This window comes from Mizuhopecten yessoensis, unplaced genomic scaffold, assembly GCF_002113885.1.
Source record: "Mizuhopecten yessoensis strain PY_sf001 unplaced genomic scaffold, ASM211388v2 scaffold11169, whole genome shotgun sequence".
NCBI classification, from domain to species: Eukaryota; Metazoa; Mollusca; class Bivalvia; order Pectinida; family Pectinidae; genus Mizuhopecten; species Mizuhopecten yessoensis.
Window position 1 is genome coordinate 33,304 of NW_018408914.1, and position 16,510 is coordinate 49,813.

The 16,510-nt window shown below is 36.2% G+C and overlaps 1 protein-coding gene across 9 annotated transcripts in view; it reads right to left on the reverse strand.

Annotated features, from left to right (window-relative positions):
* Positions 1 to 16,510, reverse strand: part of LOC110467302 (rho GTPase-activating protein 20-like) — a 205,410-nt gene that overhangs the window by 32,018 nt on the left and 156,882 nt on the right. For 7 of the 9 annotated variants that reach the window (XM_021524375.1, XM_021524378.1, XM_021524377.1 and 4 more), the window contains 2 exons: positions 11,044 to 11,154; positions 4,491 to 4,613 (listed from right to left, as the gene is read on the reverse strand). In XM_021524375.1, coding sequence (XP_021380050.1) covers positions 4,491 to 4,613; positions 11,044 to 11,154 — 234 coding nt within the window. Of the gene's footprint in view, positions 1 to 4,490; positions 4,614 to 11,043; positions 11,155 to 12,407; positions 12,506 to 12,636; positions 12,664 to 16,510 lie in introns of those variants that run through there. The other 2 variants (XM_021524384.1, XM_021524383.1) reach the window with 2 other exon arrangements.

Genomic DNA, 16,510 nt, shown 5'->3' on the forward strand with positions numbered 1-16,510 from the left:
TTTGTATGAGGACATTGTCCCCCTTGTGATGTCTTTATACTACTGGTACGGTGAATCACTACCTTTACCCTGCTTCATCACAGTCAGTCGTTAACCTCCATCTATATATAGACTTTGTCTAGATCAATTGTAATTGAATGTTTTTAAAAATAAAAAATCTAGTTTGTGTACAACGATTGATGAATCAGACAAAAGGATGACATTGTCTGAGAAACTGGGTTTAAAATTAGACGAGTTTAACCAACCACCAATAGGAAAAAAAGACCAATAGGAAACAACCACCAATAAGAAACAACCACTAATAGACCAATAGGAAACAACCACCAATAGGAAACATAGACCAATAGGAAACAACCACCAATAGACCAATAGGTAACAACCATCAATAGACCAATAGGAAACAACCACCAATAGACCAATAGGAAACAGCCACCAATAGGGAACATCATTTTGCATTTTGTGTGACTTTTCAGCCAGTACAACAATGCTGATATTACTGAAATATGGCAGAGCAGAATGAAGGATTAAAAAACAACTGATAAAATTTCACAAGTGTGTGACACATGAAAACAATGCTAACCAAAGTTGAGTGACATCAGGGCTGCATGGTGCTAACCTGATGGCGTTTATTGATTTAAACTTGTTATTCTAGTCTTACGACATGGTTAAAGCAATAAAACAATGGTGAGGCTTGATTGTTGTACATGATCATCATGTTTTTTCGACATTGCATGACCACCGCACATACATCACCGTGACAACCGCCCAGGACATCACCAACAAATTTTAGTGTTTTACATGGCATGAATCCGGAAACACCCAAACATATTTTTGAAGAAAATAATAAGGATAGTATGCTTTTATTTTTCATGTTAATATTTCGAGGTCAATTAATCAAACATGACTGATTTTCAAACATTTAAAACATACTTTGATGATTTGTCCTATTGTGCACTCCAAAAACCCTGATTATCCTCGGAAGAGAACATGAAATGTACTCTGCGGGCCATGATCTAGTAGTGTACATCATACCTGGGCATCATAGATCATATCTGTCAGACAGCCCTACTGAATGATACATCAGCTATGTAGAACAACACCAATTAAAACTCCACGCTGATTCTGACTATGATCATCCATTGTCCTTGAGTTTTGTTAAACACATTACAATATTCACCTATATCAAGTAAAAACCTTCACTCTTACCTAATGACACATTATCACAATAATCTGTCAATGTTTTGCTGAATTTCCAAATTTTCACATGAATTTTATTTTCACATTGAAAATGCCTATCACTGTGAAATATTTTTTTTGATGATGTTTTATGAAAAAATAAAAATGATATGTTTGGCACAAAAAAAAGGAACTTCCATAATCAAATAGGTGTTTATGACGTTTCTCAACCCTACAGTTTGGAGAGTTCTCCACACCACTATAGGACTCCCTTGTACACAACACAAACTTTGGTGGTGAAGTGTTCTTTTCCTTTTAGAAGTTTTGTAATTGACAAATTTTCGAAGAAGATATGTATTTGTTTGTATAACATGATCTTTAAAAAAAGTTCTCTGCTGTCACCTTATTTGCATGTTTTGTCTTTGAAAAGAGTTTATTTGATTACGCCCAGTCGAGAAAACATTAGGAATTCTTACCTGATCAACTTTTCCGATATTACATGTTACATCAAACCAAAGCTTATTGACACAGATATGTGTTTGATAGAGCTATCCATGGTCCCGTCACTCGATAGAGTCACTGCAGTCGAGACTTGTGTTTGATGCCTGTGACCTACAGCTGACATGCTGTTGACGTTACAGAACAAACTGTTTGGGACCAGTATTGGTACTTCACTCCGTAATGGCTTTTCAGTTGTTTACTCTGCGCCAATACAATTGAGTGTCAACTTCACACAAAAGTCAGCTTGTGATATTTTTACCTGTAGATCCTTCTGTTAGTCTTTTGTCAATAAAAAATTGAACACTTTGAAGAAGTTGGCATTTCAGCCATTATACAACACAGCCAAGGCAATAACGGAACATTCAGAACAGTCAAAGTGCTCAAGGTATGCATTTTCACCTGTCGAAATTAACGATCGCTGATTAGACAATAAGACAAACACCTCTGCTGTTCAAAACACACCTTGCCAGTGTTTACAAGATACCTTGCAAATTGTTCTCCTTTTTTTCATGAAAGTCAGTGTGGCTCCATGTGGTATGTAGCTTGTATAGAAGGGCTTTCAACATAGTTGTCAAGTAGGGGTATGTCTGTTAAAAGGTGTAATGGTACGTATAACAATGCCCCAAAAAGACACTCGGCTTAGGTTTGTCATTGACAGAAAAATCCTGCTTAGTACCACAGATATGTATTTACCTGTATCTATCACCTGTAATTAGTCCTTCATCAATGGCCTTCCTTAGGTAGAATGGCTATAGAGCCAGGGTGCCCATTCTACCTGTAATCTGTACTTATACCTGTCCAGTCAATGGAGTATTTACACCTGTACAATTCTATCCCACTGACACAATTCCACATTCCCTTCACCAATGTGTGAAAAACAAACAGCTCATTTGAAACTCCAAGTGTCCGTTATTATTCTTCTTCCATAAAAAAGCTGTATGAAGCAGAAACATCTCTTGCCAAGTGAAATGTTGATGGATAAAATGTATGACCTGCCTGAAAAGTACCACGCAACCTATCACCCCGCAGCTCCATACACACACAACTGATCAGAAAACTATCAATGTATTGACAGCTAGCCCTTTCCCCGCCTTGCGTGTCAAAGAATCGTAAAAACTTGACAAGAATTTGTGTCAGTGAGAGTTAAGTTTATCCCAGAAGCTATTGATAGATCTAGTGATACATATCTAGTATACAAACACACATTTATCACCTGTTCACCTCTGAGGTATATATACACACCAGCTGGCCTAACAAGTTTTGGTCAGCCAGGTAACAGCTGAACATACTGCATCATTCCTCTGACATTTCGTCCAGAATCACAGGTAGCACACAATGGCCGATGCCAGATACCATCTCACAGACATGTCATATGCTGACAGAGTTTTGTCCGAGGTTATTTTTTACCAATTGCATTAGTTTCCTGTCAGTCTGAAGTAAACGACTGCTGTTTAACTGTTCTCAATTAGGATATATAATCACTGAGTTCAAATGTTGATCCCCAGAACCAAGTGGAGGTTAGAGCGAGGTCCATCACTACAATTACAGTGTAGTATTACATGGTTAGAAATCGACCATGAACACCCTTCCCTCACTGGTACGGATTTCTGATGTCTGGCACAGGTTCAACCTGGGACCATAATCATCTTTGTCTGGGGAGTTCCAACAGAAAAAGCTGTCTAAAGCAAGCTGTCAAACTTTGTCAAGCTTAGCCAGAGTCCAAAAGCTCTCAATACAAGCACAGACTAAAGTGAATCACACAGGAGATAGGCTTTTTATTCTGCAGAAAAAAACATCAAGGTTTTCGTAGCTAATCAATTCTCGTTGTGTGTTAGAACACCACACACCTGTATAGAGTCCACAGATCACCATCAATTATCTCCGTGGAACCAACAAACGACACAACTACGGCACTGACAGATGGTTTTGTCTCTGTGTTATCATAACAAACTGTAGAGTCCCTGCTTCTATTTAAATCAGAGTTCATTTAGAAATCTATTGCATGAAATAAATCTAGCACATAATTTGTATAAGAACTATATTGGGGCCTACGTTTAGGGGCTTGGTAATATACACGATAATCTAGATTTGTCAACAATAAATAAATCAATACATGTAATATATATTAACACTATTGAAAAATGCTCTTTAATGATCTGAAAATAATCATTAAAATTACAATTTGATCTCGACTGATATTTCAACCTTTTGAAAAATTACATAATTAGATTATTAATGAGATCTTATCAAACAGAAAATCAGCTGTTCAAAAACACTACCCCCAAAACTGGCGTCTATCTATACAAAATTAATGAGGGGACTTTTATAAATCAAATTGATAAAAGACTTTTCATTCAATTTTCAGTAATATAACATCAATCCAACATGATTGTGATTTTTTTTAAAATCCCAAGGACGTTTATTAACCTAATTATATGGTGATTAAGAGGTGGATATGATATATGGGTTTAAGTGGTTGGGTCCAAAGACATCCTGAATGACAATGAGAGGCAACATGATGTAACAGCATTTCTACATCAATGACTTGCTTGTTACCTACCTTTTAGTAATTAATTGTAATTAATCGTCATCTATTCTATTGTTTCTTTTATCAAGATATACAGTATCCATCAAATTAATATTAATCAATCAAAGATCAAATAAGAGATATATAATCATATACTAAACATGCTAATTTCCATTTTAATATTTTTCAATTTAATGAAATAAATAATACAAAAGCTATTAGGGTCGATATTTAATTAATCAAGTTTGTGATGTAGAGAATCTAGGCAACAGGTGTTACAACTTACCTGTGCTGCTGAAGATGAAGATTCGCGTAGCTGAAGGTCATCGTTAGGGAATCGTTTTTGAATGCTGTCCATTCTGAGGTTTTCTGGGCTTGTTCCAAACTCATCCTCGTGTTCCCTCACCATCTGTGGGGAAAAGAACCATTGATGTAACTTCACACTTTTCTATCTGTGTATACCCCCACCGTGATGTATCACACTTTTCTATCTGTGTATACCCGCACTGTGATGTAGCACACTTTTCTATCTGTGTATACCCGCACTGTGATGTAGCACACTTTTCTATCTGTGTATACCCGCACTGTGATGTAGCACACTTTTCTATCTGTGTATACCCCCACTGTGATGTATCACTTCTATCTGTGTATACTACCACTGTGATGTATCACACTTTTCTATCTGTGTATCCCCGCACTGTGATGTATCACTTCTATCTGTGTATACCCCCACTGTGATGTATCACTTCTATCTGTGTATACTACCACTGTGATGTATCACACTTTTCTATCTGTGTATCCCCGCACTGTGATGTATCACTTCTATCTGTGTATACTACCACTGTGATGTATCACACTTTTCTATCTGTGTATCCCCGCTCTGTGATGTATCACTTCTATCTGTGTATACCCCCACCGTGATGTATCACACTTTTCTATCTGTGTATATCCGCACTGTGATGTATCACACTTTTCTATCTGTGTATACTCCCACTGTGATGTATCACTTCTATCTGTGTATACTACCACTGTGATGTATCACACTTTTCTATCTGTGTATACCCACTCTGTGATGTCTCACACTTTTCTATCTGTGTATACCCGCACTGTGATGTAGCACACTTTTCTATCTGTGTATACCCGCACTGTGATGTATCACACTTGTCTATCTGTGTATACCCGCACTGTGATGTATCACACTTTTCTATCTGTGTATATCCGCACTGTGATGTATCAATTCTATCTGTTTATAACCCCATTGTGATGTATATCATTTCTAGTATTAAGGTCACTATAGGTCACAAACCTGTCATTCCAGGGTACAAAATGGCATCTACCACACTGCTCTCTTGCTCATTTGACATTTGAACACCATGAAGGTCAAATTTAACCGAGGGGTCACATTTTGCTCAATCTACAATATTGAATTTTACAAGTACTTGTGGTCTGATTAAGATAAGGTTCTTTTGTATAAAATAGTACAGCCAACAATCTCCATTCCTCACCTACCCATCAAATTTTATAAATTAGATTGAGCTAAATGATTTTCTCTGAATTTCCAACTCATTAGTAAATTGTGAGAGGGCAACAAGAGGAGGTTTATAAACAGGATTGTACCGAAACTGACCAGCAGTCAAAAAGACATATGAAATGTTCAATAATCTTTAAATTAAGGTGTATTGGATTTTACAGGAAGTTATTGTTGACTATTTGTAAAGATATTGTGACCTGCCACATGTACCTGAAATATCATACTGGTCTGTGAATACACATAGACGTATCAGCATGTGATCGGAGTTATGACAAACTTGCGTCACAATGCAATATTTAGCCATGCGCTTGTTTGCTAAGCACTCAAAGCTGGGATATACACAAGGATCCCCCGCACTGCTTTGCTGTGTTTACAATATGTCTACCACAATCCTGTGTACAAAGTCTCTAATTCATTACAGGGATCAGGTGCACGAGTGGTCAGAAACAAACCTGTTCTAAGGGCTAAGTAGGTATATGCACACAGATATTGCACCTAAAACCTACAGTTGTCTGTGTTCTTGCCAAATTAGGTTTAAGGGATTAACAGGTAACACAGGTATGACATACCTATAGCGTACCTGTGGAATACCTGTGTGGCAGAGAACCCACTACGCGTACACAAGGAATGGTGATGCTGTACCCAGATAGCCTCACAGTACACGTGCACATTTCTACACCAGTACATTTATAGATAATGATATTTTAGTAGTCTGTACACCTTCCTGTCATCTGTATTGTAGAGTACATCTATGTACACCTACCTGTCATCTGTATTGTAGAGTACATCTATGTACTGAAGAATGCACCAAGTGAATTTTAACATGAGTCATGAACTTTGTAATACCAGGTATACATAATTAAACAACCAATCTGTCCATACTCTTACAGGCTAAATTTGTGCTGTTATTTACCGAAAGTTACAGAAGTAAACAATGCAACAAAATGTGATGATGAGGAAGTAATTATGAGTTCTGTGTATGTACAAGGACGTGATATTGTTTTTATTTCCCTGTGTCTCTTAATCTTTTTGTAATGACCAATTTAAACTCTATTTTAAAGCTTTATAACACAGCAACACATCATTCATAAATGTTTTTCTTGTCATTAGTTCCAGGGAAAACCCATAAGTAAACATCGCTATAGTGCTGTTATTGTCAGTAGACTAGCGTTCCATTAACACAACTCAACAGCGTGTAGAAAAAAACATTGATTTAATGATTTGTAACATGAAATCTGAACTTCACATTAAGTTAAATTGTACCACAATGAAGCTATTACTTCGCCTCACCTTTAGTTTTATCGTAATTTGACACTCAAACAAATGTCAACTACATAACACCTAACTAGAAACATCATTTCATAACATTGCTTGTTGACAGGAGCAAGATTTTAACATTTCAGCTTTTTTTCTCTGCGTCATAATGTTGTCTGCTGTTAAGGTTTTGCACTAGAGAAGATGGTCTAGTTGACACTGAACACACGATTCATTAGAACACTTGACAACTGAAAGTGAAATCCGTCTGACAGGTATCACATTTAATTAGGACTGAAATTATCTTTGGAATTTCATTTTCATGTTTATTGCTATAGTTTATATCTGTACTTGTCTGTCACATCTGTATTTGTGAGTAACTGGAAACTTATACGTTCATTTAATTTAAAACCCTACCAGACAATTTTAACTTTTATTCCATTGTTCTCCTGTCAAAGAAAATGAAAATGTTAAAAATTCTTTTGATGAAGTTAAGAAATTGATAACCTATATAGAAACTTTCCAAAAGGAAAGAGTTACTCAGGTAACAGGTATCTGATTCAAATATTTGTATCGTATTACCCAGACCTGTCTCAGCTCAAATTCCTGTATCATATTACCCAGAACTGTCTCCGCTCAAATTCCTGTATCATATTACTCCAGCCTGTCTCCCCACAGAACTGCTTCCCCTCTAATTCCTCTATCATATTACTCAGTTGTCTACCCCTAAATGCCTCTATTATATTACTCAGTTGTCTACCTCTAAATGCCTCTATTATATTACTCAGTTGTCTACCTCTAAATGCCTCTATTATATTACTCAGTTGTCTACCTCCAAATGCCTCTATANCCTGTATCGTATTACCCAGAACTGTCTCCGCTCAAATTCCTGTATCCTATTACTCCAGCCTGTCTCCCCTAAATGCCTCTATTATATTACTCAGTTGTCTACCCCTAAATGCTTCTATTATATTACTCAGTTGTCTCCCCTCAAATGCCTGTAATGGTACTCAGTTGTCTCCCCTACTATTTCTCAGGTCGGTCTCCCCACAAATCTGTCTCCCTTTTCATACAACTCTGATCTCTCTCCCCTCAAATACCTATATCTTATTACTCCAGCTCATCTTCCCACAAATCTGTCTGACCCATCATATTGCTGTTCATGCCAAATTGTTTTCAGGTTCTCATGAATTTATAAATAATGTCACCATAAAATATACAATATTTTGTGGTTATATCAACTTTGTCACCATGCCAAATTCCACTTTTACTATAAAATATTTTGTGGTTTTATCAACCTAAATTTAACATAAAGCATAAATGCCAGACTATCAATTCAAGCAAGCAGAACAACTAACAAACAGCTTCACTCTCCATTAATTTACACCTAACAGGATTATGTGGTTCCCAAATCAGTTTCTCTGCATATTTTATAACCCATAGCCTTCCACAATCAATTAACATGTCTCTTGTTCATACAGAAATAACTGACATGTATCAACAAGAATAGTTTAAACTTTTTCCTGTCTCCAGTTTGAGTGAAGTTTTAATGAGCCATGCTCAACACTTCTGCAGTTTGCTCTTCCTCCCATGAACATTGTTACACTAAACTTGTTACCTTTTGTCTGGAGTTTGATTGTGTGGATATTTTATCTAAACTGTTGTTAACTTTCTACATCTGTTTTATTGTACGAATTAATTAAGTATTCTTTTCTTGCACTACCTGTCACATGTGTTTCATTTCTCCACAAATCTACAAACTTCATTACAATACAAACGTCTCAACCCTAAATTCTTCAATGAACCAGACTGTCTGTAGATTGAGAAGGAGCTAAGTTGTTCCATAGGTAATGTAGGATATTGAGGTATGCGTATCTACGGTAATGACATTCATATCTAGGGTAATGTCATCAGACTCTGGGTGAATCTGACATATGGCCACACAATCACAAAAAGACATTTTTGAATTGGAAATATAAACCTTTTACCTACGCAATATAAAATCTGGTATATCAGATGGTTTGTCTGAGAAGGACCCTTTGAGTGGTCTTAAATTTCACGTCTAAATAACTTCTTTAACTGCCCATAATAGAGACTATTAAGTACCATAACAGGTAGTTTCATGAAATATTCTAAGGGTAAAAATAGAGATTTGACGATAAGATGTATTGTTATGGTAGTAGGTTATGACAGGGGGTTTGTGGGACCGTACAGTCTATCTCTAATAACACTGACCCACTATACTGTAGAAATTATACCGGACTTTATCCCAACACAAGAAATCCAATCTGATGCTCCCAGCTCTGGTCCTTAATAAAGAGTCACATGGTAGAAATGATTGGGAGTTGTCTTGTGTCGCCCCCTTGTGGCTGATGTCTGTTGCCTGTAATTAACTGTCACCGATACCTGTGAAGTTCTACATGATCTGCATCTCAAATAAAACTTAAATGTCACAATTAATTCAAACAGTGATTTGACAAAGTCGTGTTGACCAAAACAAGTTTGACCCACAACCTTTGTTAAATAAGATCTAGGATCTCTGACCAATAAAACATAGGCACACAAAGTCCTTTTTACTCGGACAATACACTTTAGAACTGACAATTCATGCAGAAGTTTCATTGAAAATAGTCTGTTTCATGTTGAGTCACAGTCACCTCATCCTGGGTCATTCCCCTATTTATTATTCAGAAACAACTTCACCAGTAATTGGCTTGTTTTTAGTGCATTGTATCTTCAAGTATTGATCCTCAAAGTTTTATACCATATCCTTATTCAGAGGACAAGTTTTTAGATCACATAAAAATTCACACAAGGTGATACTAGACCATTATCTTGACAAGTTTTATGACATATCCTTATTCACATGTAAAATATACTTCTGACAAAGCATAGAATAGAATTTTGACACACTGAAAGTGAAATAGAATTTTGACACACTCAATGTAAAATAGAACTTGGACACTCTCAATGTAAAATAGAACTTGGACACTCTCAATGTAAAATAGAAATTGGACACATTCAATGCAAAATAGAACTTGGACACACTCAATGTAAAATAGAACTTGGACACTCTCAATGTAAAATAGATCTTGGACCCTCTCAATGTAAAATAGATCTTGGACCCTCTCAATGTAGAATTAACTGCAGACAAACTCAATGTAAAATAGAATTCCAATAAATGCATGGTAATATAGATTTGGAAAAATCCAATATTCATGATAATATTTTCTTTAATATTTTTTGAAAAGAATTGATTTATTTAAGATGGAAGCATAATATGCTTTAATAAATGAAAGAAAATGTGTTCAGGAATACAACGATACAATATATAGTTCCTGATGCCTTAGTTGTACTTGATATATGTGAGCTTTTACGTCCCTGACAGCTATCTCCATCCTATTAGACAGACATCAAACACAACATCTGAAGGATTCTGTCGGTCCTAATAAGGAGAATATTATTCTCAGGGACGATCTGACCTATAAACTTATATGTATTTTAGTGACCTTATCTTGACAGTGTGTGTCATGTAGCCTCCAAATCACCATATCTTATACATTTCTCAAGTTCCACATAGCATGTAAATCAGGTTTTACTTCTAATGTAAAACAATAACACCATCTTATAATTGCTGTAGGGCTCATTAAACTGTAATAGTTGTATATGGTCTGTCATTAACCTATTAGTAATGAGGGTCGTAAATCTCAATGTACACCTCCATAAACATTAGTAATGTTTCTTTAAACCTTTTATACAAATAACCGTAATTTCTTTTTCAAAAATTCAAAGAACTTATTGAATTTTTTTTTTTTGATATTCCCGCAACTTACGGTTTAACGTTTCACTTGACTACCAAATGGCTGATTATTTTGCTGTAAGAGTCAGTTTAACGTTTCACTTGACTACAAAATGGCTGATTATTTTGCTGTAAGAGTCAGTTTAACGTTTCACTCGACTACCAAATGGCTGATTATTTTGCTGTAAGAGAAGTAAATTGACTACTGTAACATGAACTTTCTTGATGTTCACCTAATTAGTAGGTAATACTTACTTTCTTGACCCTTGCATGTGCCCTGTGGAGGTCATCATAGTCAGGATGACCATGGTCAGTTTCATCCAAAAGGTCACTCAGGTATTTATCATATTCCGGTATTCTTTGTACCTGTAACAATGAGAAACAAAGGGATGATGAGTTGTTACCTGTCAGGTGTGAAGGGATGATATTACTCAGGTAAATGACCCTATCCTTATAAGTGGACACCTGGATAAGGTCACTCCCTTAGGACACTACCTATTTGTAGTTTATTTAATAAGATCCACCTTTAGGTCCGGAGACAGAAATTTGTCCACAAGGATGAATAAAGACGAGTAACTTGAGGTAAAACCACTAAAACATTACACAACTCGATGTTTCATTAGATATACACCCTTCAAAATATATATAATTTTTGAAAGAATACTTTCCATGTCTTCTTATGTGATGAATTTCTTAATTGTAAATATTACTTTAAAGTGAGAGATGAAGGAGAAAATAATAAAAAAATCTTTTTTTTGTAAATCATTTTCTTAATACAATATAAAATGTTCAGTATATTGGCAGTTACTCAATTGCTAATTATTCATTGTGATTTAACGAAATAGTTTGTGGTTTATTGGGAATTTAACCTATATTTGTAAAAGTTCACACACTGCAGAGTTGTAAAAGTACAGTGTTACAACACCTGGCCGGAAAAGTCACAAACAAGATGACTGATCAAACTCATTCTGAAATCTGTATCACACAAATTCTATACAAATTGATGACAACAGGTGTACAAATGTCATCAGGTGTTTTTAGATATATATCTCTTAGAGTCAATTGTGAAATGTTTTAGCATCTTCATAAACAGGATACATGTACTATTATTTGCCAATCCAACATTCCAGAAAATGGACTTTGCTGAATGTAGTATTAACACAGTGGAACCCATCACTAAGATGTCAATCTTAATACAGCATTAACACGTTGGAACCCATCACTAAGATGTCAATCGTAATACAGCATTAACACGGTGGAACAACCCATCACTAAAGCTCTCAATCTTAATACAGCATTAACACGGTGGAACCCATCACTAAGATGTCAATATTAATACAAAGCAGCTGACACATCTCCACATAGCTTAATTAATTGCATCAAATCAACTGTACCCTCAATATCAAGATTTCATTTTTATTTTTCAAGAAATGTAGAAGACACACAGGCAATGGTAAAATAAACCAAGCCAGGAATTCAAATCATTTGTTTCTCATGTCTGCCTGAACCTAACCACAGACTCAATAATTGAATATACATGTACCTTCATGTCTTAGAAAGAATATTTATGAGGCACTGAAGCAGATTAATTAAACAGTGCTGATTAATTCTTCACTCACCCATTTTTTAACGGCAAACCATCCCCTCCTCGCCTGAGCATCCATATCACAGAACAGTTACACCCTTCCCTAATCCCGACACAGTTGACATAGTAATACACTGCTTACTTTACGTTAGATCCTGTATCCCGAGGTAAGATCTTGTATCCCGAGGTAAGTTATCCTCAAACACTCTCCCCCCAATACTTAATCCACCACCGATACAATACAGGTATGCATGAAATGTTACCTGCAGTCTCATCTCCGGTCGTTCATCATAAGTTGATATGTACAACAATTACATACAACTCTGATTACATACAACTCCGATGAATTCAGAATCAGAAATCCTGAAGCACTTTGCTGAATGATTAACTCCCAAATGATACACTGCTGCAAATACAAGCAGGTCTATAATACAGACAGCACATGTTGGTGATAAGTGTAGGCTAAGACATTGGATGATTAGTAAATCCGCTTGCGAGTACCATGTACTGTAAGGGCTGAGACAAGGGCAGTGTGGAGGGAACGTGTTGACAGAGGTAATCCCTCCTCAGATGTCACCAGATAGCATGGCGAGTCACGGAGGGGCCAGGCGAAATGGTGGTTCACGGAGCTGGGGCCAGGCGAAATGACACCACCGAGCCACCATCACACATTACTCCTCTACAGATAGCGAAACAAATTTATTCTCTGTAGGTGGGGAGGGCAAATTAGATATTCACACATGACACATTAAAAACTCTCACTGACAACATGACTTGATCACAGAAAGCCATTATGATATTTTTTTATTTCATCTACCGAAGGAATTTACAGAATCGTTATGGATATTCTACATATAGGTTCAAGTCTGCGTTAATGCCTTATAACATAAAATCTGGTCCATATCATCAAAGCTATTCAACTTATGCAATTACTGTTACATGCTTACTGGAGCAGGACAGAATACTCCCGATATAAATTTCAACCTGTATATATTTTGATTATAATGTTTCCTGATGATATTGATATTGTTCAGCATATTTATTACCCCGTCCTAGTTGGGAGGTCAATCGGTCAACATGATCTTGCCTTAATGGGGCGCTTGCACATTCTTAGCGCATTCAAACATACCAATACTCAATATTGTCATCAGTGCTTGCAATAGAATTGGTTGGTAGTTAAATGAGGTAACATTGATCGTAATGTCATCCTAATAATTCAGCCATGAAATTGAAATAGATAAAATCAATAAATATTACACACCAATAGTTGTCATAACAGAAGGTAGCACTAGAAACAGAATAATTTAGACCACAGACGTGTACGTGGCTTTATTTGTTTGGAGGGTAATACAAATATATTGCAATATCTAATGTTTATAGTCTAAATTATTTCAAAGCTCCAAACTTTGCCCATTGCTCAAACTCAACCATCAATAATTATGTAAATCACCTACATCTTATATTAATTATGTACCTGTGCAATCTACCTGTCTACAACTAACAGGTAACTAACACAATTAAAACGTACAAATATACTGTCAAAAAGCACTTCAATAATGCCCCCTCCATATAAAGATCACTCGTTAGTAACGATGAACACCAGGAACAGTTTTCTTTATATAACATTTACCTTTATATCATGAACATAAAGACCCCCTGTATTTAATCGACCTTTATAGACAGGTTGTAAACTGAATAGTTACGAACTTAGTATGACTATGAGGAATGTACCTGACCAGCCTCTATCAGACCTGTCTGGTCAGGTATGACCTTGTGTATCACCTGTGTACTTTACTACTACTTCAAGTCACGCTACAGGTAGATATACAGGTATTAATGATACCTGTGACTGCGGAGATCCAGGGCAGGGATGGGTTACAGGGAGGTTGTCCCACTTACAAAACAAAAACAGGCCCGTGTATATAAATACTCCACATAATTGTGGTCGGGTGTTCTATAAATACGAACAGCCACCAATGTTGTACTCCGCATATTAAACAGCCAATTATATATCTGTTATATAGGTATTTAACTATCAGTTGTCCTGGCAGACACAAAACAGAAAGCAGGCCCACCCATGGGCGGTCAGACTAGGTATGATATAGCAATTAAAATGATCCAGAAATAGGACAGTAGAAGTTCTGATAGTCCCCTGTATCTTAAAACAATTAGTCAGTGATTGGTCAGCTACATATGGGATAGAGAACATGCTGAATAGGGCTCTGCTTGCTATCCATGTGTACCAAACTAGCCCATGTAGGATTTGAATACAAGGCTTATAGATACTTCATTAGGAGTATAACATCGATAGACAGGCGACAGTGTAATCCATAGCCATGAGAGAAGAGATACCTTTTAGTTCCTAACTAAGCCCTGCCCTTCGGACAGCACAGATCATATTGGATATTTAAGCTTGCTATTTACTACACAAGTGCACATAATCAATAAAATGGCGGAAACAATAGCTGGCTTTCATCATAGAACAGGGTTAATTATTTTCTTGTTACTTGAATGTTTTTTGCCCAATCCTAGAGAATGATATTTTTAACAGGTATAACAATACCTGAATTGTGGTACCCATGTCAGGTAATGATGATAATCTAAACGTATCCAATCGGTCATAACCTCATCTTCTGGCCCACAAACGTTCTACCATTAAGAACTTGCACAGTCACTGACCATGCCTTTCAATCATCTGCCGATTACAGGGGATATCTTACCTGGGTGCCATATGGTTAGTGTTCCCTCCAGCCTTTCCTAATCCTCAGGATTTAGATATAATCCCTCAGGTGCTATTTTTTGTATAGTATCACATAGGCCTATGATGGGCCTGTTAGGTACACGTTTAAGACGTACTATATAATCCTATACACCTCTATCTTTGTTAGGTACATGGTGAAGATTTACTATATAATCCCATACACCTCTATCTTTGTCTATCTATTCCTATCTAACTCTATCTTGGGTGGGTAACTCTTCCTCTACTTTATATAGACATCTTTTCCTCGGTTATCTCCCAACAATAGATATAAGAATGTAAATATACAGCAGGCTACTTGGTGCATCCTGCTTAAGAGACAAATATATCCACAGGATGATCACAGTTTATCAGAGAGGGGATACATAGTATGTAGGAGACGATCAGATAGCAACCTAACGTCTTACTAATAGGAGAGAACTAATTAGCATTAGGGCTGTCTTAGATACGGAAATCTATATAATATATGGTTGTTAAGATGAGCACTTTAAGGAAAGGTGGACTTGTGTTGTGACAACATGTTATTATGTTTCCTGGAATATTTTGGGTGGAATATCATTATGAAAATATGAATTTTCATCTTGATATGGATTGGGAAAGATATTTTTGTTCTTTCACCCACATAAATAAAATAATAATGAGTTTTTGCCTTAATATCTAACCACATTACTACAAATATCAAATTCAAATTTTATTCTAATGATATGCTTGTGTAAAGGAAACCTTGATTGCAATTAACATGATGTATATGACCCATGCCCCAAGTGACCTTTGTAAAGACATTTAGGTTTTCCCATGTAACATCAGGACTTCCTAGCCCTTGACTTTACACCTATCTGCCATAGAATGGCCATACACAGTCATTAATTACCATGTCCTTTGGTCATGGACTGTCATTGGTCAGACAGTGTCTAGAGAGAGTAATGGTCACTTGTCTGACCACAGTAGGGACGGCTATCATGCTTTCCCCCAATTAGTGGAAATTAGCGGTTGTTCCTTTCTCTACTGATCTAGGAAAATATTGGAAATGTTTTACATAGTATTTTTATCAAATTCCCTAAAGTTTGTGAAACTTTCAATTTCAAAATTGTTATATTCTTGTGAACTCAAATTAAGTGTTGTCAATGGATTTTGATAAAGATTTTCAATAAAACCTTACAAAAGAAAATTTAAACGAAATTCAATAATGCAACTTGATCCTGATGGTTCCTATTTGCCTTTCAGGTCAAACCAGGAAAGTATACTTGAAACATATTTACCAGATTAAAGTCTTAGGAAGCTTATAAACACGAAAAGCTTCGGGCATCCTAACATAAATTTGATTTGTCATATAAATGTCCTAATCAGAATAAATATTGAACCCTCAATAAGACATGTTG